This window comes from Urocitellus parryii, chromosome 1, assembly GCF_045843805.1.
Source record: "Urocitellus parryii isolate mUroPar1 chromosome 1, mUroPar1.hap1, whole genome shotgun sequence".
Classification (NCBI taxonomy): domain Eukaryota; kingdom Metazoa; phylum Chordata; class Mammalia; order Rodentia; family Sciuridae; genus Urocitellus; species Urocitellus parryii.
Genome location: NC_135531.1, coordinates 51,157,509 through 51,181,948, shown reverse-complemented (window position 1 = coordinate 51,181,948; position 24,440 = coordinate 51,157,509). Strand labels below are relative to the sequence as shown.

Sequence of the window (24,440 nt, the reverse complement as noted above, 5' to 3'; positions counted from 1 at the left end):
ATTACACACTATTGTTTAAAATTCATTTTTATTGCTCTCCAGTGAGCTTTGAAAACAGGATTTTTATTTAATAAGCAATATTAATTTGTATTGTATCCACTTCTTTTTCTTGAATTTTATCTTCAGCTTCATAGAATGTTTCATTTGTAGAATTTGATGCTGCATTTGAATTGAGGGCTTTGGTTTTTCTATTTAGGTTGCCTGTAAACACAAAAAAAAATGAAATATTTGAAATTATAACATTAAAAATTTTGGCCTAACATTTGTGCTAAAAAAAAAATTGTAGCAGTGTTCTAAGCATGATGTCCTGAAAATACTATGTGGATGAATTAAGAAAGAGTCATTTCAAAGTTGATTTTAAATCATTCCTCTAAAAGTTATGTAAAGGAAATATTCAATCAGAGGAGTAAAAATTTAATTCCATGCTTACCTTTTTCCTTCATGCTTCTATAATGAAACTACACATTTGATAAGGAGGGAAAAATTTCTGGGTTGCTCCATCAAAGTATCTGTCCCTGTCCTATGCATAAACTGAATAATTACTTTAAAATCAATAATTATAATTTGCAACAGTATTACGTCTTTGGATCATAATCAGCTTTGATGTGAATGAGTCAAAAATGAGCAAGATAGAGGAATATGGATCTTTGCTAATCAGAAGTTTGATGAACAGAACAAAGAAATGGATCGTTATTCAATGAACAGTGTTATAAAAGTTGAATGTGGAAATAATGAATGTATGTTTTACCAATACATAAAATTTTAGATAATTAAATAATACATAAATGTGTAAGATGCAGTGGAAAAAAAATCACAGACATCACTAATGACTTCCCTGTTGCTACATTATCAGTTTAGTTCATCCTCATTTGACCTATTGGCACCATTTGACACAGTTCACTTGGCTTCCAGGATGCCCTTTCTTTGACCACCTGTTACCTATGTCAAACTATGTTCCTTTGATGACCTGCACTAGAGGTGCAATGCTACACAATTCAGTTCACTTAGGACATGTTTAAGTATCCTAGGCACTAAAATATAAGCAAACCCTATATCCACCCAGATGTGTGTGTGTATACACAATCACCAGGGATTTAACTCAGGGGCACTTGACCACTAAGCCACAGCCTCATTTTGTATTTTATTTAGAGACAAGGTCTCACTGAGTTGTTTAGCACCTTGCTGATGCTGAGGCTGCCTTTGAACTCACGATCCTCATGTCTCAGCCTCCCGAGCCACTGGACTACAGGCATGTGCCACCACACTCAGATTTATTGATTATACTTTTGAGATACATCTGTTACTGCTTCTCATTACCTTTAATGACACCCTTATTCTCTTTTCAGCACAATGCTCTGGGTAATCCTTTAAGAGATAAGGCAGGGGCTGGGGTTGTGGCTCAGTGGTAGACCACTCACCTAGCTGGTGCAAGGCGCTGGGTTCAATCAGCACCACATAAAAATAAATAAAGGTATAAAAATTTTTAAAAAAATAAATAAGTTATGTCTTCTCCGAACTCTCCATTTCTCCTGCGTATTCACAAAGTCGCCATGATCTCATACACATACTACCAACTCCCCAACTTTGTCTTTTTCTACTCACTACCTAGTTTACTAACCATTTTGATCAAAAATTTCAGGCATGTTCCAGCCATAGAACCTTTGTATTGACTTCACTGTATCAAGTAGCTTTTCCCCAGGCCAATTTGCACAATAACTCCTTTGTCTTCAAGTCCTGACCCAGAAGTTAGAACCTAAACATTTGAAAATTGCAGCCTATGTTCCCTCCATCTCCAATCTTCTCTGCCCTTCATTTCCCAAAACACTTATTTTCTAATATAGCTTACTGATTTATTGTTTTATTATATACTGTCTCTCATTACTTAAAATGTAACATGCCAAGGGATGTTTAGCTATTTTGTTCATTCCTATATCTCGACATTCATGTCTAGAAAAATGCATGTAGCTGGTGTTCAACAAATTTAGTTTAAGTGAAATTAAAAGATTGAAAGTTCACAATAATAAAAACTTTAAAATTGTGGGTGGCAAAAGACAAAATGGAAAACCAACTAGGAAACATTGTTTAGAACAAATGATGCAAGTCTGATATACTAACTCTTACATGTGAATACATAAAACAGTAAAACCTCTTAGTGGATAAAGAAATAGATAATACATGATGGCTCCTAAACATGAAAAACCTGCAATCTTGCTAATTAAAATAGTAAATTTAAAAGGTAAGATGATTTTTCATCTTTCAATTGGGCACAGATTTTTAAAAAGTAATTCTTGATGAAAGGTATAGCATGATGAGAGTGTAAATCTATACATCTGAAATCTGAAATGCTCCTATCCTGTGATCCAGTTTTATATGAAATTCCCAAGAAAAACATTGAAAATTAGATCAAAAAGTTCTACATATGCACAAAGATGCTCACTAATTATTTTCAATTTTTTAAAAACAGCACCTTAAATTTCCAATAGGGGGATTTTTAGCTAAAGGACCATGCATGAGGTCTTATGCAGCCATTTAATTTTAAAAGGTGGCTTCCAAGAAAATGATCAAAGCACAGTGTCAACTGAGAAAGTATGCATCATTATCAACAATATCATAGCAGTCGACATTTAGACTCACAAAGCACCAAGAGCTGACAGCTTAAAACTCTTCAGGGTCATATCTAAACTTGGTTTGGCTATAGATCTGGCCCTGCTTACTTCTCCTGGCTCAGCCTCCGCACTGCCATTCTTATACTTGGCATTTCAGTATACACAAGTATTTCCTTGCACTTGCCTGGCATGTAGGCACAATCTATCTATCTAACTCTCCCCACCACCTTCAGCATTCTAGTGTCCCTTATTCTCCAGCAACCAGACTTTAGAAAATCTGTCCAGACCTGCCTAAGAGGAAGTCCAATGGACAACACTCCCTATTCTATTAGGTAAGTCACTACTACATTCTCCCCCAAGCTCTTGCCCCTTACTGGGGATTGCACCAGAGCACTTAACCACTGAGACCTTTCTATTTTTTATTTTGAGACAGGATCTCACTAAGTTGCTTAGGGCCTCACTAAGTCACTGAGGTTGGCCTGGAATTTGTCATACTCCTGTATCAGCCTCCAGAGCTGCTGGGATTGCAGGCATATACCAACATGCAGGGCTCAACTAGCCTTTTTTCAATTGTTTTTCTTTGGGTAAGTCTAAGCCTCACTTTAGATATGTTAATACTTCCTGGCTCTGCTCATTTCAAAACACCTGCTTTCTGTAAGTAAACTGCTTTTTGTAAGTAAAAAAATACTTTCCTATAAGTAAACAACTTTCTAGGGTCAATCAGGATTCCCCCACTCTGGGGCAATTCTATGGTTCATCACTCAAAGGGCAATATTATTTACAAATTTTGAAGGATGATGTCTTACTGCAGCTCTCAGATTCAGTCCATAGATCTGAAACATGAGTATAGATCTTTGGGATGGGTATTTAAAATATTGTAAATTTAATATCCAGAGTCTAGAGTAGTATGCTATATGGTTTTATTACATTATTTCTGAACTTTTTTGGTGGTAAAATGTTATTTAATGTTCTACTTCCAAACATCCATCATAATGTCTAACCAATAATTTTAGATTTTTTTAAAGCTAATTTGTTATAGGTACAAGATTCTTTATCCTGAGAAATAGCCCTTTGCCCAATAACAAGCTTTTTAAGATAAATGTAGTAGGGAAAGCTGGCATGAAACTTAGGAACTGGAAAATTCTTGGCTTTTTTTTTTTTTTAACAAAGTAGACTGAAACATACATTAGATTCAAATTTAGTCACGAAACTCTTAAGAATGGAATATATTCTATATAGTGGTCCTTGAAATTATTTATCATAATATTTGAAAACCAAAGTGAACCTTTTCACCAAGTTGGTGCCAAAAGAGAAGCTGGAAGCTACTGCCCTTTCCCAAAGCCAAAGCAAAGGTCTTGAAGGCCAAAAAGGCAGAAGGTATCCTTAGTGTCTCTCTCTCTCTCCCCACGCCCCCCCCTCTCTCTATCTCTCTCTCTCTCTCTCACACACACACACACACACACACACACCACACACCACACACACCACACACCACACACACCACACACCACACACACCACACAAAGATACATCACTCACCTTCTAGTGGCCAAAACAACTGCAGATGTGGAGGCTATCCAAATACCCTTATCTTGGCAGAAAGAAGCTTGACCACTGTGCCATCAAGTTCCCCAGCCCCTGAGTGGCTGATGAAGAAGGTGAAGACAACTAGCAACAGCTCAAATAAGTTGTCAAGAAGCTCTGTGACTGATGTGGCCAAGACCAACACCCTGGTCTGGCCTGGTGGAGACAAGAAGGCCTATGTCCCACTGCCTCCTGATGCTTTGAATCTTTCCAACAAAACTGGGATGATTTAAACAGAATCCAGCTGGCTAATTCTAAATATCCACTTTTTCACTATTATTTTAAAAAGAAAAAGACATGAATTAAGATATTTATGGGATATTTTTTGCTTGCTTAGCATTGTTTTTACTCTTCAGTATCATAGCAGGTAAGGATAAAGAATACAACATCTAAATTAGTGTCATACTATCTATGGTAGCCTTTGTATCTTATTCTCGCATTTGTTTCAACATCTAAATTTTTAATCTTTTGAAATTCCTGAAAGCCTGAAAAAATGTAGTGTTTTTTAAATCAATTCCTTCATTTTTCCTAAGCTTTTTATATATACTTAAATTCATAATATTTTCATCAGACTTCCAAGTGTTTTTTCCTACTTCGTCAAATCCAGGTTTTTGTCATCACTATTATTTAATGGGAAAAAAACTGAGCATAACTTCCTAACCTTGTTATTTGGGGTTTCTCTTAAAGTTGTCTCCATTCTAACAGCTCTCGTCTCCACTATGTATTTCTCTAACAACTGAAGGAATTTCTTGAACCATCTACTGCCCTGTGAGGTTTAAAGGTTTTCAAAATACATTCCAGTATTATCAATTTTCCTTCATCTAGTTCTTATAAAGACTCTCATTCTCCAATCCCACTTCCTTATTTACGTGGCTACTGGATCCTTCCAGTATCAGATACAAAGATAATTTCTTGTTTGGCTTCTTAGGCCAAAGCAGTTCTCCCAGCAAAACCAATTTGCTATGCGAACAAGAAAATACTTCTTAAATAAACATTCAAATATTTTTAGTGTTCACACTTTTCCTGTAGTTCATAAAAATACTAAAATGCTTTCAATGAATATCCCACCCACAATAATTTAGAATAATTCAATATACAGAAAAACAACTTCAATGAATGGAGCTGAGGTAATAACAGACTTCAGCCAACATCTCTTTGGGATAATTTTAAAAGAAAAAAAAAAAAGGAAGCAACTCAGTGACCTCTGTTTTTCAGAGTTTTCCTTTTATAAACTAGAAATGAATTTCGTAACCAACAAAGTAGGGATAAAAGAAGCTGCCTCTTTTCTGTTAAAAAGTTACAAAATGGATTTGATTTTAAATAAGAAATCTATAAAATCCCTGAACTCCTAAGGGATTTGTTACACATAAAAGAGTTCCTCTGATTTAATTCCTCCATTTCTTTAGTTGAGTGCAAATCGCTAAAACCCAGCATCTCAGTTCTTCCTTAGATTGTCACCTTCCTCTTTATGTACCTTGATTTCTATTGCAATTCTTTTTTGTTGTTGTTGTTGTTTTGTTTTGCTTTTTGAGGGGCAGGGTCTGGTTATCATATGTAAATCTCAACCTTCTTTAATCCAATGCTTCCTAGACTGGCATTTAAATTAAAGACTTGGCAGTATGGAGATTCCTCAGAAAACTTGGAATGGAACCACCATTTGACCCAGTTATCCCGCTCCTCAATATATACACAAAGGACTTAAAATCAGCATACTACAGTGATGTGACTACAGCAGTTCAATTCACAATAGCTAATAAGCTATGGAACCAACCTAGGTGCCCTTCAACAGATGAATGGATAAAGAAAAGGTGGTATATATACATAACAGAATATTACTCAGCATGAAGAAGAATGAAATTATGGCATTAGCCAGTAAATGAGTGGAACTGGTAATTATCATGCTAAGTGAAATAAGCCAATCCCCCAAAACCAAAGGCTGAATGTTCTCTCTGATATGTGGATATTGATGCACAGTAAGGGTACGGGAGGGAAGAATAGAAGTTGAATTAGACAAAGGGCAATGAAGGGAAAGGAGGGGGAATGGGAATAGAAGACAGTAGAATGAACTGGACATAACTTTCCTATGTTCATATATGAATACACAACCAATGAAGCTCCACATCATGTACAACCACAAGACTGGCATCCTAATTAGAATAAGTTATATTCCATGTATGTGTAATATGTCAAAATACACTCTACTGACATGTATAACTAAAAAGAACAAATTTTAAACATTAATTAATTAATTAAAGCTTTGGCCTCTGTCAAAATTTAAATCCAGTTTGTCAGCCACAATCTTTCTACCTGTCTTCATCACAGCTAGACCAACATACTTTTTATGTTAAAAGTTAAACTTTGCATTTATTTTCAGAGCAACTCCTCAGGGATCTGTTTATCCTACCATTCTCTGCTCTTGACTGCTATCTCAAAATATTTTTAAAATCTTGGGACCTCTGTAGGTGTTAATCTCTTCACTGTCAGGCAAAACTATATTAAGCTTTTCTGCTTTGTCTGGCAGAGCTTCCTAACTTCTGGGTACCATGCTGAAATCTTATAGCAGCTACTAACCTAGCTGGTTCACTTCTACAAACAGGCAATCTCAAAACTGCTCCCTAAAAGGATTTCAGTTTTGGCTTTTGTAATAAAACAGTTTCCTTTGATTTTTGTTTTGAGAGAGAGAGGGAGAGAATTTTTTAATATTTATTTTTTAGTTTTCAGTGGACACAACATCTTTATTTTATTTTTATGTGGTGCTGAGGAGCGAATTCAGTGCCCTGTGCATGCCAGGCAAGTACACTATCGCTTGAGCCACATGCCCAACCTGATTTTTAAAATTTATTTAATTAATTAATTTATTTTAATTAGGTATATATGACAACAAAATGCATATTGATTCATTTTGCAGTCCCACTCCAACTTCATCCATTTACCTGCAAATGCCGTGATTTTATTCTCTTTTAATGTAACATTCCATTGTGTATATACACCACAGTTTCTTTATCCATTCGTCTATTGAAGGGCATCTAAGTTGGTTCCACAGTTTAGCTATTGTGAATTGAGCTGCTATGAACATTGATGTAGCTACATTAGTATAGTAAGCTGATTTTAAGTCCTTTGGGTATAGACTAAGGAGTGGGATAGCTGGATCAAATAATGGTTCCATTCCAAGTTTTCTAAGGAATATCCATACTGCTTTCCAGATTGGTTGCTCTAATTTGCAGTCCCACCAGCAATGCCTTTTCCCCCACATCCTTGCTAAATCTTATTTTTCTCTGTATTCTTGATAACTGCCATTCTGACTGGTGTGAGATGAAATCTTAGAGTAGTTTTTTTTTAATTCTAATTTGTTATATATGACAGCAGAATGAAATTCAATTCATATTACACAAATAGAGCACAATTTTTCACGTCTTGATTGTACACAAAGTAGCATCACACCATTCACATAATCATACATATACTTAGGTTAATGATGTCTGTCTCATTCCACCATCTTTCTCACCCTCATGCCTGTTCCTTCCCCTCCCACCCCTTTTCCCTATCTAAAGTTCCTTTATTCCTCCCATGCTCCTCCCCATCCCCATTATAAATCAGCCTTCTTATATCAGAGAAGACATTCGGCATTTTGTTTTTGGGGATTGGCTTACTTCACTTAGCATTATATTCTCCAACTCTATCCATTTACCTGCAAATGCCATGATTTTATTCTCTTTTAATGCTGAGTAATATTCCATTGTGTATATATACCACATTTTCTTTATCCATTCATCTATTGAAGGGCATCTAGGTTGGTTCCACAATTTAGCTATTGTGAATTGTGCAGCTATAAACATTGATGTGGCTGTGTCCCTGTAGTATGCTGATTTTAAGTCCTTTGGTTATAAACTGAGGATTGGATAGCTGGGTCAAATGGTGGTTCCATTCCCAGTTTTCCAAGGAATCTCCATACTGCTTTCCAGATTGGCTGCACCATTTTGCAGTCCCACCAGCAATGTATGAGTGTAGCCTTTTCCCAACATCCTCACCAACACTTATTGTTGTTTGTATCCTTCATAGCTGCCATTCTGACTGGAGTGAGATGAAATCTTTGAGTAGTTTTGATTTGCATTTCTCTAATTGGTAGAGATGTTGAACATTTTCTTATATATTTATTGATTTAATGTGTATCTTCTTCTGAGAAGTGTCTGTTCAGTTCCTTAGCCCACTTATTGGTTGGGTTGTTTGGGTTTTTTTTTTTTTTGTCTTAAATTTTTTGAGTTGTTCATATATCCTGGAGATTAGTGCTCTATCTGATGTGCATGTGGCAAAAATTTGCTCCCAAAATGTAGGCTCTCTCTTCAACTCATTGTTTCTTTTGCTGAGAGAAGCTTTTTAGTTTGATTCCATCCCTTTTATTAATTCTTGATTTTATTTCTTGCAATTTAGGAGTCCTGTTAAGGAATTTGGGGCCTAATCCAACGTAATGAAGATTTGGCCTACTTTTTCCTCTATTAGGTGCAGGGTCTCTGATCTAATTCCTAGGTCCTTGATCCAATTTGAGTTGAGATTTGTGCAGGGTGAGAGAATGAAGTTTATTTTCATTTTGTTGTATATGGATCTTCAGTTCTCCAAGCACCATTTGTTGAAGAGGCTATCTCTTCTCCAAAGTATGTTTTTGGCATCTTTGTCTAGTATGAGATAATAATATTTATGTGGGTTTGTCTCTATGTCTCCTATCCTGTACCATTGGTCAACAGGTGTATTTTGGTGCCAATACCATGCTGTTTTTGTTACTATAGCTTTGTAGGATAGGTTAAGGTCTGGTATTGTGATGCCTCCTGCTTCACTCTTCTTGCTAAGGATTGCTTTGGCTATTCTGGGTCTCTTATTTTTCAAAATGAATTTCATGATTGCTTTTTCTATTTCTATAAGGAATTACATTGGGATTTCAATTGGAATCACATTTAATCTGTATAGCACTTTGAGTAGTGTGGCCATTTTGACAATATTAATTTTGCTTATCCAAGAGCATAGGAGATCTTTCCATCTTCTAAGGTCTTATTCAATTTCTTTCTTTAGTATTCTGTAGTTTTCATTCTAGAGGTCTTTCACCTTTTTTGTTAATTCCCAAGTATTTTATTTTATTGAGGCTATTGTGAATGGGGTAGTATTTCTAATTTTTCTTTCAGAGGATTCATCACTGATGTAGAGAAATTCATTTGATTTATGGGTATTGATTATATATCCTGCTACTTTGCTGAATTTATTAATTAATTCTAGAAGTTTTCTGGTGGAGTTTTTGGATCTTCTAAGGATAGAATTATGTTATCAGCAAATAATGGTAGTATGAGTTCTTTTTCTATTTGTATCCTTTAATTTCTTTTGTCTGTCTAATTTCTTTGGCTAGTGTTTCAAGGACTATGTTGAATGGAAATGATGAAAGAGGGCATCCCTGTCTTGTTCCAGTTTTTAGAGGGAATGCTTCCAATTTTTCTCTGTTTAGAATGATGCTGGCCTTGTGTTTAGCATAGATAGCTTTTACAATGTTATGGTATGTTCCTACTATTCCTAGTTTTTCTAGTTTTTTTAACATGAATTGGTGATGTATTTTGTCAAATGTTTCTCTGCATCAATTGATATAATCATATGATCCTTATCTTTAAGTCTATTGATGTGATCAATTATATTTATTGATTTCTGTATGCTGAACCAAATTTGCATCTCTGGAATGAACCCCATTTGATCATGGTGCACTATTTTTCTAATATGTTTTTGTATGTGATTTGCCAGAATTTTATTGAGAATTTTTGCATCAATGTAAAAAAGGGATAGTGGTCTGAAATTTTCTTTCCTTGATGTGTCTCTGCCTGGTTTTGGTATCAGGATGATACTAGCTTCATCAAATGAGTTTGAAAGGGTTCCTTCCTTTTCTATTTCATGGAATAATTTGAGGAGAATTGGTATTAATTCTTCCTGCAGGTCTTGTAGAACTCAGCTGTGAATCCATCTGGTCCTGGCTTTTCTTGGTTGGTAGGCTTTTGATGGTATCTTCTATTTTCTTACTTGAAATTTATCTGTTTAAATTGTGCATGAGAATTTATGGGATTGAATTGGAGTTAAAGTGAAGTGCATAAAACTTGCCATGTGGTCTATCAGTCTACTCATGTCTCGATTGTTCAGAGCCCTGTCTTTCCCTTGATGTGTATGATATTTCACATAAAGACAGCTTAAAAATCATCAGGAAAATTAGACTCTTAGACTTGCATATTTGCCCCACCCACTCATCAATGAGTAGAGACAGATCTACGCAGAATTTTTCCCCCATTCTACTTTTTTCCCAGAGTTGGTCATTTGTTTTTTCATTTTCTGCTTTGTTAAATTTTTCCAACCCTTGATATTAACATGGCTTACAAGAAAATTTAACAGATATTTTAAATTCTTTAAAATGAATATTTCACAGCATTTTTATATTTTGCTTGATGGTTCCAACATGAGCTAGAACCACCTGACTGTATATCCTGAGAAGGCATTCAGCTCTCAAAATGCTAAAGGTAGCAGAAGCTCTGCTGCTACTTTCTAGGAACAAAATCAGTCATAGGAGTTCCAGGCTTGTTATTTTAAGTTGAAAGTTCCTTTTAGGGGGATATGGGTGGCTTTTTATGCCATTGAGTACAAATTTTCCCATTTCCTATGAAAAATGCGATGGTTCTTTAAAAGTCTTGCTGAAACAAAAAGTGATATTACTGAATATTTTTGACAGTCTAATTAATAAGTGTTTTGAGTGGAAGTTTGTTTTTCTTCCTTTTCTTTTCTTTTTCTCTTTTTTTGTGGGGCGGGGGAGACTGTTAAGTCTATTTAGAAAAGTAAATTACCAAGTTTATCTATAAATTGAGGATAAACTCATTAAAATATCACTTTTTAAAATTTGGCAATCTGATTTAAAAGCTTATTTAGAAACTTGCACATTGTAAGAATAGCCAAGAACCTTTTTTAAAAAGGAAAAGCATAATAGAAGAGGGGAAATGGTAGTCTTGCTTAACCACATATTAAACTACGTAACAACAATAATTTAAGTATATTACTAGCTTAAGAATAAGCAGACCAATCAATTTAACAGAACAAAAAGCCTAAAAACAAACCATAGTATACATAAAAACTTAGTTTATCACAAATGACAATCTAAATTGTCACAAGAAAGATGGATTAGACAATAAATATTTGAACAACTGGCACATTATTTGGAAAATAAAAGAAAGGCAGATATCTATCTATCTCACATTTTATACCAAAATGAAAGGACTATTAAAGATTTAAATGTGTAAAAAAGTTATAAATATTAAAATAAATGTAGGTAAAAATATTTATCTCTTATAGTGAGGGGACAACTTTCAAATTACAAACCAAAATGAGAAACCACAATAAGAGAAACTTCTACCACTGAAAAATTGTCACTACAAAACTAAAAGGGAAACAATTATAAAAAACACTCATAATGTGGATGAAAAAGAGTAAACACTTTCATAGAAAAAAAGGGTGAAAGATATGAGTAAACAATATACCACAAAATAAATGAAAAGATAAAAATATACTAATTAAATTTAAAATAAAACACTATTCCTCAATGAAATTAATATATATCTTTTAAAATAATAATCCTCAGTATCACAGAGGACATATGCAAACAAGTAAGTATGAAATGATAATTTTCTGGAGGGTAGTTGTTAACCTGTATCCAAAGCCTTTAATATATTTGTGCCCTCCCTCAACCAGGAATTCTACCCCTGGGGATATATGCTAAGACAATTCTTTAATGTCCACTGTGTGTGTAATAAGGAAAAAAAGGGAAACTAGTTCAAAGTCAATAATTCAATAAAATACATTACACTGAGACCTTGATTTCTAAATATCATTCCCAGCTAAAATGAACTAGGCTTCTTGGAGAAATGGCAGATTCCAGGACTGAAACAGGGAAAGTACAAAATGCCCTGGAGTATCTTGTGATAAAAGTAAAAAAAAAAAAAAAAATGTTGGGCTCCTAAAATGATGAACAAATTTCAAAAGGACACAAGGTCCAATTTAATAAGAGTTCCACTGATCAAATCTTAGATAATGCATGGATCAGAGTAAACAGTAATAGAAACTGAGTATTTTAGAATGAAAAATTCGTGAGTCCACACCAATATTAATGAATAAAGGTAATGCTGTGGCTCGAATGCATGTGTCCCTCCAAAATTCATATTTTGACACTTAACCCCTAAATTCTAGTATTAAAAGGTGTATTTGCCATGAGAGTTCCATCCTCCTAGATGGAATAGTGCCCCTTATAAAACAGCTTAGGGAACCAGGTAGCTCCTTTCCCCCTCCCACCCCTTCCCCTGCCGTGTGAACACACAGGAACAGGTATCATCTTGGAAAGAGACGGCTGCCCTTGCCAGACACTGGATCTGGTGGCATCTTGATCCAAGACTTCCCAGCCTCAGGCCCTGTACAAATTAATTTCTGTTCTTTATAAATTACCCAGTCTAAAGTATTTTGTTATAGTAGCACAATTAGACTAAGATAGGCAAGAGAAGGAAAACTCTTCTTTGTAGTAAAATAACAACTAATAAACATAGAAGGAAAAAATTAGATTTAGAAAATCTCCATTTTAATCATCAATGACTGGGTGAAAGTTTGAACAGAAACAGGATATTTTTGTACTCTCAGATTACCTTACCACAAATTACTTGGTAACCACAAAGAAAAACTAATAGTAACTTTACATTGGATTGATCCAACAATTACAAACTTAATCAAAGTAATCCAAGTTAATATCACTGATAATGGGACAAACCAATATCATGTATCCCCTGTGATGCCATTAGACTATGATTTTTGTGATGTTCCTGTCAAAAATGGATAATCTGTCTCTAATCATGAGAAAACATCAGATAAACATAAATTGAGCAATATTACATAAAATAGTTTTTTTTTTTTTTTTTTTTACTTCTCAAAAAAATGTCAAGATCAGGCTGGAGCTGGAGCTCAGTGCAGAGTGCTTGCCTGGCATGCATGAGGAACTTGGTCCAATCCTGAGCACCACATAAAAAATAACTAAATAAATAAACAAATAAAATAAAGGCATTCTGTTCATCTACAACTACAAAAAAAATTTTAAAGTCAAGATCGTGAGGCAAACAAAGCCTGAGGATTAAAGGAGACAAGAAAAAAACAACTAATTTCAAAATGTAATTCTGGACTAGATCATAGATAAGAAAAAAATAGCTATTAAGGACATGGAAAAATCTGAATATAAACTCCAAATTAGACAGTGTTACTGCACCAGTGTTGTATTTCCAGACTTAGATTAATGTACAGTGATTATGTAAGAGAAAATCTTTGTTTGTAGTAAATACACAATGACATATTTATCATTAAAAAGGCACATAGTTCAGAAAATAGAGTAACTATGATGAAATAAATGAGACAAAATATAAACAATTAGAAAACCCAGGAAAAGATATATGTTGGTGCTCTATACTTCTCTTGAAACTTTCCTGGAAGTATAAAAATACTTTAAATTTTTAAAAATCATGCTACATCATAAATGTAACAAAATGGATTAAAATGATGGCAAGTACATCCTGGGAACAAATTTTTACCCCTCACACATCAGATAGAGCTCTAATCTCTAGAGTATATAAAGAACTCAAAAAAGCTAAACACTCAAAAAACAAATAACCTAATCAACAAATGGGCCAAGGACCTGAACAGACACTTCTCAGAAGAAGGTATACAATCAATTAACAAATATATAAAAAAATGCTCATCATTGCTAGCAATCAGAGAAATGCAAATTAAAACTTCTCTAAGATATCATCTCACTCCAGTAAGATTGGCAGCCATTATGAAGTCAAACAACAAGTGCTGGCGAGGATGTGGGGAAAAGGGTACATTTGTACATTGCTGGTGGGACTGCAAATTGGTGCAGCCAATTTGGAAAGCAGTATAGAGATTCCTTGGAAAGCTGGGAATGGAACCACCATTTAACCCAGCTATTCCTCTTCTTGGATTATACCCAAAGGACCTAAAAACAGCATACTACAGGGACACAGCCTCATCAATGTTTATAGCAGCACAATTCATAATAGCTAGACTGTGGAGACAACCTAGATGCCCTTCCATGGATGAATGGATTAAAAAAATGTGGCATATATACACAATGGAATATTATTCAGCACTAAAAAATAATAAGATCATGGCATTTGCAGGGAAATGGATGGCATTAGAGCAGATTATGCTAAGTGAAGTTAGCCAATCCCCAAAAAACAAATACTGAATGTCTTCTCTGATATAAGAGGGGTAACTCAAAATGGGGTAGGGAGGAAGAGCATGGAAAGAAGACTACCACTAAATAGGGAAGAGAGGTAGTAGGGAAAAAGAGGGAGAAGGGGAATTGCATGGATGGTGGAAGGAGACCCTCATCGTTATACAAAATACATGTATGAAAATGTGAGAAAAAAAAAAGAATAGCGTTACCTTAGATTAGGTAGAGAGAAGTGATGGGAGAGGAGGTGAGGGGATGGGGGATAGGAAGGATAGTAGAATGAAACAGACATTATTATTACTGTGTGTATCTATGTGAATGCATGACCAATGTGATTCTGCAACCTGTACACTCAGAAAAATGAGAAATTATTTCTCATCTGATTCAAATGTATGATATGTCAAGGTCATTGTACTGTCATGTGTAACTAATTAAAACAAATTTTAAAAATCGATTAAATAAAAAAATAAAATAAATTGATGGCAAGGTATTTATTGGCAAAAAAAGATGTCAATATTTTATAGTGGAAGAGAACATAAGACCCATTTTTCCCAGGTTGTTACATGCATCTATCTACGCATAGATGCAAAGGGGGGAAAGTCCATGAAGTTCAATTCACCACAGTGTTAATATCTCTCCTCTCTGTGCTGGGATCATGAGTGACATTTATTTGTTTGTTTGAATGTATTTTCTAATTTTTCTACAATGAACATGAACTGAAAGAAAAGTTTTCTCAGGAAGTACGGGTATCTTCTAAGAAGAAGAAATTTAACAGACCATTCTAAGCCAATATTAGTCCTACTTTGATCACAGGCAGAATACATGATTATGGGATCTTCCAGTTTACTTCTCAGTATTCCAAAAATAACTTACGTCTTTCTCCAAGACAATGCCTTGCTGCTAATTTATTTAACCCATTTTCATTTATATCAGTTGCTTTTACAAACAAAACCATCAAATACAGACTTGAGGTGTTTATTATTCCCACATGACTGTATTATTTTGTGTGTGTGTGTGTGCCAAGCAACTCTAGTAAAATCTGGTCTTCTAATTTTTATTTTTTTAAAAAAAACCTCTGCTTCTAAGGACACTTCTATTTGCTCCTTCTCCATCACCTCCACAATGCCAGGGTATCAATGGATAATCAAAGCCAGGGGATAAATATGCTTTATCTTCCTGGAGCAATTTTACACAGACATAGGAGGCAAAAGATGTCATTTTCACAGTAAAGCAACCATCATATTATGCAGTCAAATTGAAAATTTCCACAAATTTTAAAAACAAAATAGGAAACTTCAAATTTTAAGCATATAAGGCTGGAAGCAGAGCTTTCCCCTCTAGAATTTCCACTCCTTAAGAGTTCTGGGGAGCTGAGTTCCTTTCTGATAAACCTTAAAGGATTCACCAAAGGAAAAGTTTGAAATCTAGGACATTTGCCCCTCTGTTTGCTTATCTATTAGCCATCAATTCTTCCACAGCCTTGGAAATGAGCCCTCACCTCCAGGACTGCACGCTCACAAAAATGTCCTTTATAGAACCATCTTTTGCTCAGGAACTGAATATCCTATACAGAACAATCCACAAGTCATGGTACTCAGTCAGTGGCATCTGAAATATATATAACCCAGAACACAAAAATAGGATAGTAGAATGAATCAGACATTATTACCCTATGTGCATATATGATTACACGACTGGTTTGATTTACATTATGTATAACTAAAAGATTGAGAAGTTGTACTCCATTTATGTACATGTCAAAATGCAGTCTATTTTCATGTATAGTTAATTAGAACAAATGTTTAAATGTTAACAAGAAAATGGTTATAGGACACAATTTAAAAGCCCACCAATTGCTTAGCAAAAGGTGCTCTGGACAGAGTGAGCATTGAAAGTAGCCCAGTTGAAGTCTACAGTCCCTACCAGGGACAGACCTGATTCTTCCAGGTTCATTTAAAGCCTTAAACTGTATATACTAAAAATGAAATACAAGAGCTAGGCTGTGGCTCAGTGGCAGAGCACTTGCCTAGTATACATGAGACACTGTTTTCCATTCTCAGTACCACACAAAAATAAACAAATAAAATAAAGGCATTCTGTCCATGTACAACTACAAAAAAATTGTTTTTAAATGAAATATAATAGGAAAAAGATACACTGATGGGTATCTTTCTTACCCCTTATCTTAGACATAAGATAAGATTAGACTAATTTAGACTTAGACTATTGTTATTTGTAGGAAAAGAAAAAGTCCAGCACCCTTAGTCAGTGTTAACATATGCAAAATAGCACATTTCCATTTAAGCCATTTAAATTGCCCACAACAAAAAGAGTTATAAATTATAAAAATTAATCTAAAATAATGGGAGATTGACCTTTCGGAATAGATAGGTTTGAAGGAAAGAGCCCTAGCGGGTGAAACCAATTTTCCTGGGTGTAGTTTCCATGCTTGATTTTATTATGTTTTTAGCCTTTAAGATATCTCTTAAATGAAGTAAGTCCCTTGACTTGTTTTCCCAATAGCTGTAACAATGGCATCTTTAGCTAGGTGGGAGAATCACTAGAATGGAACATGCTATTTAACAAATTGTACAGCAATATTCAATTATCACTTCAAAGGGTCACTTCAAATATAAGCCATTTTCTCTCCCTATTCCAGTGGCATTTAGATTACTATTTTGTTTGGGGGTCTCTACTATGTCTGATTTGGTTAAAAATCAACCCAGAAGACCAAATCCATCCCGTTTTAAACCAACAGGAAGGCAGATCATAAAATCCCTGCTTTACCAATAGCAATGACTCAGAAAAAGGTGTACTGAATTAATTTACTGGTTTGATTACATATAATATATTTGAGAGGAGCAGAATGGGGATATTGCACTGCAAGAAAGCAGCCTTATCTAACTTCATAGAAAAACATTTACACACTGCCTTAGCTAAGCAGACTACAAGAGTTGAATCAAAAAGCCAAAATAAAACAAAATGTGGGAGCAGTCCTTGATGTAAATCAGGAAAAATAATCAATTTTTATTCAGCACAATGTATTGTGCAAAGGAGGCACTCAATGAATGTTGGGTGACTATAACAGTGACAATACTTTGTCAGTATTTCTCAAAATATGCTCCTTTGATCACCTCCACTAGAAATGCAGTGCTACTCCTTTTGTTTAAGTCAAGAAATATTTGTTAAGTATTCTGGGCACTAGGGATATAATAGTGGGCAGATAAGGCAAAAAATCCTACTTTCTTAGAAACCATTTTCTACTTGGAATAGAGAAAAGCCAGACAATTGATCAGCAAAATATAAAGTGTGTTAGTGGTCAATGCTTATGAGAAAAATAAAGCACAAAGTGGGTATGAAATATAGTAAGGATGGGGTGACCAGGGAAGTACTCTTGGGAAGGGGAGTTTAGAGTAAAGCTGGTGAAAGTAGAAAGTCATGTAGATAACTAAGGGCAGAGCATACTAAACAATGCTGATAGCATGTACAGAGTTTCTGAGTTCAGAATATCAAGGAATGACAAAGAGGTCAATGTGGCTTGGCAAAAGGAGATGAGAGAAACAAGGGTGCAGACCATGGAAGTCCTTGTAGGTCACAGTATAGAGTTTCATTTATGTACAGAAATGGGGAGGTTAGGGTTTTGAGCAGAAGAGTGGCATGGTCTGACTTAGGTCGTTTTTTTCTTTTTTGGCTTTGCTGGTTTATTTTTATTTATTTTTTTATTGGTTGTTCAAAACATTACATAGCTCTTGACTTAGGTTTTAACAGGCTTTCCTTGGCTTCTCTGTGGAGAGAAGAAAGCAGGTGAGGAAGGGCAGAAGCAGGAAGAGGAGCTACTTGCTTTAAAAGGCAGAGTTTGAAATTTCTGTTTTTAACAAGGCCCCTAAGTGATTCTTAGGCACAGTAAAATTTAAGAACTGAGACGTTATCTAAGCAATTGAAAAAAACTTGATTTTACCATCTGATTATTTGAAAAATCACCATCCATTGCATCACTGTGCCTGTAGAGAAACTAGCTGTAAATCATCTGGACTAAATTCAGCTACCAACCTATCAATTTGGTTACACAGTCTCCAACCAGTGTTTCAGGAAGATAACTTCATAAGAATCTTGGCCCCCTATTCTGTGACACAGGACACCTTCTGAGAGAGGAGACTCCTCTCCTTCCTCTACAGAGAAGAAGATTAAAACTAATGGAATCACTCCATGGTGATGTACTTTATAAGGTAAGGTATTCCTTAAGGGCAGGCATTCCATAAGCAGGATAACTTTCAGTGTTCAGCTAAAAATCATATGAGCAGGGCCTTTCTCCGTTTTTTTAAATAAAGATTTTCCTTTTCTTTTAAACAGAAGCAAGTAAGCACTGTGTGTCATTCTAAATATGTATATAGATTCTAAACTTATATTCTAATTTGTCATATTCTCTATGTATCCTAAATATATATTCTATACTTTATATTCTAAATATATTCATGTCAAAATAGAATTTATGACTAGTTCTTTTTAATGCACTAATAAACACTTGTTTTCACAAAATTTTAACAATTCTTTCTGATTATCATGATGATAACAACTATGATTTGTACAGCACTTTATAGTTGAGAGACTAATGAGATGCTACTCTATAAACCATACATAAAAATTTCTTTCTACTTTATAGTCACATTGTACTCACATACACACACCTTATACATTAACTAGTTTGTAATATATTCAATAACAGAGAACTAAAATTGTATTCTAATTTTGAAATTATTTTATATACCTATTTTTTATAGCTCCTCCAAATTTTGCACACAAGTAAATTCTTAACCACCCACGGACTAACCAATCTAAAGCAATACAACACTGAGAATCAACTATCAGATATTTTGTTCTTCTAATTACTTGACTTCATTAAAAAACAAAATTTAAAAATTTCAAGAGGCTTTACCTTAATAACTGAAAAAGACATAAATATGTTAAAGTGGATTTACTAGAACAACGATTTACTGTTCATAAGAACATTTATATCCTGCTGCTACTTTTCCTTGAGAACAATTTCCTTGAGGTATCTCATCATTAAGGTCTGATTCAGGGTAAATTTTACAAAGATACATAATAAACTAGATTTTTAAAAAGGCATTCATTGTTAACAGTATGATAGGTTACCTAGGCACAGTTAGCATTTTGGATAGAGCACAGGTAATTGATTACAATTAATGGATGCTGATTACCTTCTTGAGCGGAAGAAGCCTCTAGGTGATGAAGTTTAAGGCCAGTGTCTAATCTTTGAGGTTTTGTATACAGAAATAAATAGCAAAGGACACAGACGCTGACGACAAAGGCAAGTAAAACAAGGGCAGCAATCCCCAATCCAATCAGAGCACCAATGCTGAGAAAAACAGAAAAACCATGTCACACAGGCTGGTATGCACACAAATTATGGAGCAGGGTTAAACAAGTTGGTTCACATTTTCGATCATTCATAACCAAATTATACCTTCACATAAACAGTAAATGACTGAAATCTGTACTTCACTTTTTTCTACCAACATGTTATTATTACATCTTCTTTACATGTTTTCAAGGCCCTTTTGAATGTATTTGTAAGTAGGGAAAACTGTGTGAATTCATGATATAGGTATAAGTTCACATGATCCCTAGATAACTTTAAAAAATCTCAAATAAACATCTCCAATTACCATCTTTTAGAAAGAAATATCAGGCTAACCAATAAAAGATGAATAGAAAATATATTTGCTTCTGTGAAAGTCATGAAGTTTTATATTCCTAAATATAAAACATATAATTTTTATTTTATATATAGGAACATAAAACTTTTCTTTTGGAGACATATTTGAGATACCACTTATTGATATAAAGAACCATAATTGTTATAAAAGAGAAAAAGCTTTGAATGAAAGAAAATCAGTGTTCACAAACTGTTTATTCTATCTTCAGTCTGAATTTTTCCTGTCTAGAAGGGCCTAATACTATGCCCTTTAGCACCTAGAAAAAAAAAAAAAGCTCTTGTACTTTTCTCCAAAAATGATATATATTCAATCATATTTTCTCTGCAGTAAATTTGCAATGATTCCTTTTATGCAGTTACCCATAAAGCTAACCATTTCAAAAGTAATTTAGTTTTCATGAACCTGTGAACTTAGCTCTATTAAATTAAAATAGGAGCTTTAAAAAAGCATCATTTGAATGACTACCATTCAAACATATGCTTCTCGAACCACATATGTGTGTGTGCATATCTATAATTGGATATTTAAAATATTTTTAGTTATAGATGGACACAATACTTTTATTTTGTTTATTTATTTTCATGTGGTGCTCACACATGCTAAGCAAGCACTCTACCACTGAGCCACAACCCCAGGCCCTACAATTGGATTTTAAGCTGCTCAAGAGCAGACATTTCAGTTGACTTTTTCATAGTGCTGTAAACACTTATTAAGTGCTTAGCTTATAGAACATATTCAAAGAATGAAAATAGGTAATAACTGACTGCTGACTGATCAATCTGTAGTAATATGGAACATACATCACTGAAAATCACAACCGTTTTCATTATCTTCTTGGCTTGCCTTAAGGCTTCCGCTGTCTCCCAGAGATTAGAGGCCTAACAAGCCTAACAAAAGGGAGGGAAAGGGAATTTGATGAGAAATGCCAGAAGCATCATTGTTTTGGGATAAAGGAGAATAGTATTGAAGGAGAAGGGCTAAGGACACTCTACTTACTCTTGATTGAGGAGATAAATCATCCTTGCAAATAAGGAATCACCTTCTGAACTACAACATGGAGTCAGACTTCCAGAGATTCTTGTGCTTGATTTATTAATATTGGCCCAGTTTCAATAGCCCTGCACCTAAGTGAAGACTGGATAATTTTATGGCTGAGGAAGTATAGAGTTATATATTTAAACTTGGGGATTGCCCTCATTTGGTGCACTTTCCTCTAAATGGATAGATTCTCTGTGTGTGGCAGCTCTTCATATTTGCACCAAAGCTGACTTGTACATTCTAAGTGTCAGGGTGGGTTAGAATCTCTCTGCTCTATACAAACACATGGAAATGTAATCCACTTAATATTATTTGGTGAACAAGGCCCATAGGAGATTAGACATCTATACAGATTCCTGAAATGAGAACCAGTTATTTTAAAAGTCTTCAAAGTGAGTAAGTGATTTAGTCAATTAAAAAGTAAAATTGTCAATTTAAATAAAGACAACATCTATTTTATGAACTTGTCATGTACACATTTTAAAAATAGGCCATGAAATTTGAAGGAAAGATAAAAAGAAAACATCCATTTCTGCTTTTTGGTATAAAAGCTGTTCTTCATAATCTTGAAAATGTCTCAAGCTGAAAATGTCACAGCTCCAGGCTATAAAAGCATTGCTTTATGTATGCAAAACTCTAGTTTAAACTCTGGGTAGAGATGGAGCTGTAAGAGTCTCCTAAATATACATTTCAACAAATGCTTAAATCCATTTATGCATAGCCCTGTCCAATAGGCACTATCTTTCTGGGTCCTAGAGAAAGTATCAAAGGAAATCCTAAGAACTTAGGGATTTATAGGGGGAGAGAAAATAGGAGTGGGCTACATATCGGAAGAGAGAATGATCCTTTCCTCACAGCACCAGGTAACAGTTGTTTTTTAAGCCCTCAGAGAACATCGGAAGCTGCTTTCACATTATTGTAGCAATGTTCCTACTAAGCGATTGCAGATACCCTGTGGGAACTACCACTGTGTGAGTCTCTCTCCAGCAAATGCAGAATCTCAATACAAGGGCTAGTGACCTCTGGATTATTTTTCACAGTTGAACTATTTTAAATTAGAAGTGAAAAGCAAAGACTAGGAGGGAAATGAAGCTCTAATAAATTTACCTCCCCATTGTGTTCTCAGAGCTCAATAACTCACAAGAACTCCAGGTTTAACATTGCCAGCTGATGCCATCAAAGTAATTTTTCTGTTTCTCAGGAACTGAGTTGTACTGCCCATTATGCCAGTGCTGAATGAAGCCCCCGCAAGTCGTTCACTCTTTTGTTTCCTCATGAATCTTAGAAAGGTTTTATATTTTCTGCTGCTTGTCACTATTGGAACTATTTAGGGATCTGAGAATCTCAGGCACAGTTTCCAATTGAGTTTGACTTAGGCATTGCCAGTCTTTGTTGGAAATGCTCTGCTGTTATTAACACCTTCAAAGACTCAGAGATGGATTACTGCTATTTTCCAAAAGGCCAAGTAATATGCCAGTGCCATACAGATTCCTTCCTCAAGCTAAGCATAAGCTGGCATTTTCTGCTGTTTTGCCTCACTCCAGTACAACTTTGTGAGTACAACTTGTAAGCAGGCACTCCTTTTGAGAGTTTTTCAAAATTTTCAATATAGAAAAAAATTATTTTATTATTTCAAGAAATAACGTTTAGTCATCTATTGTGGACTCAGGATCATGCTATGAGACTGGGAGAAATAATACTGTAACTCTCCTAGCAAACAGAATCTCTCTCTCTCTCTCTCTCTCATTCTCTCTCTCTCTCTCTCTCTCTCTCTCTCTCTCTCTCTCCCCCTACACACACACACACACACACACACACACACACACACACCTCCCTCCAGACCTCCTTGCCCATACATTAATTAAATTAACTAATTAGTTTGAAAGAAACAGCTCAAGGTGGGAGGGGATTCTTTCCTACAATCTTGGAACCCCATTACTCTCCAGGCAAAATCAAAGAATCAAGTTCAATTTCAAACTTTTAGAATGGGGACACTTGCACAATGAAAATGTCTGTGTAAATACTAGTCGAAATAAGTAAAATTCCCATCATAGGAAAAACAAGACTGCCTCGAAAGGCTCTTCACTTTTCTGCAATGGTCAAATGACTTAGGTGTTGGGGAAAAAGGGTGCCCTTGGAGGGTTACTCAGGGGATGTAATCAGAGCAAGGAAAGGCTCTACCTTTCCCTGGGAATCTCTTCAATTTGGTTTGCAAGGTCAGTATCAGATCCTCTGAAAAGAGCAAGTTATGAAGCCCAGTCGCCTTCCTATACACACACACACACACACACACACACACACACACACACACATATTTTTTAACGTTTGAAGGAACAAAACCAATTCTTCACCGCCCTCCAAAGAGACTATAAATATTCTGGTCCTTGGTTAATCCATTAAAAGGAGACCCACAGGTGACTCCTTTGTGTTTAAATGAATCAAATGAACAAATCAAAGAGGAATTAAAACCTTCACCCTAACTTATCTATTTGACCTCTCCTCCTATCCAAGACCGGACCCTGGCCAGAGGTCCCGCAAGGCAGACAGGAAACCGAGCCTGATCAGTCCTGGCGGGTCTCGGGTGCGCCCCGGACCCAGAGTCCGCCCTCCTCGGCTCCTGGCTCCTGGCTCCTGGCTCCTGGCTCCTGGCGGAGTTCTGAGCCCCGGCGAGGTTTCTCTCCTGGGCCTCTCAAACCCTTTGGAGGCTCCGCATGCTTCCAAGGGACCTGACCAGGACCGGTGGAGGAGTCCAGGTGAACTGCCCTGCCCTGCCCAGCCCAGCCCAGCCCACCTGAGGCTCCACATGTAGCTGTGCTTGTAGGGGAAGTAGCTGCCCGGCTCGCTGCAGCAGTACTTGAGGTCCGCGAAGCCGCAGCAGTAGAGAAGCGCGGCCCCCTCGCCGCGCCGGGGGCACTGGAAGGACTCCACGAAGGTATGGTTGAGGCTGTAGTAGCCGGAGCACAGCCGGCTGGTCTCACTCATCGCGGGCGACTGTCTGCACCGCCAAGCGATGCGCCCTCGGACTGAGCGCGTGCTGTCCCTGGCGCCCGCGGGCCCCTCCGCGCAGCTGGTCTCTTCTGATCTGGGGTCTAGCTGCCTGGATGCTCAGCCTCCGCGCGCCCCTTCTGCTCTCTTTCGGTCCACGCGCTTTACTTTCGCCTCAGCCTCTCGCTACTGAGTGGTCCTTTT

The 24,440-nt window shown here is 35.9% G+C and overlaps 1 protein-coding gene across 1 annotated transcript; it reads right to left on the bottom strand.

The window, feature by feature from the left end:
• Positions 1-67: 67 nt before the first annotated feature.
• On the bottom strand, positions 68-24,233 carry Shisal2b (shisa like 2B). Its single transcript, XM_026390813.1, has 3 exons — positions 24,043-24,233; positions 19,695-19,852; positions 68-201 (listed from the first exon to the last, which is right to left on the bottom strand). Exons 1-3 carry the CDS (start codon positions 24,231-24,233, stop codon positions 68-70), a joined length of 483 nt encoding a protein of 160 aa, XP_026246598.1.
• Positions 24,234-24,440: the final 207 nt, after the last annotated feature.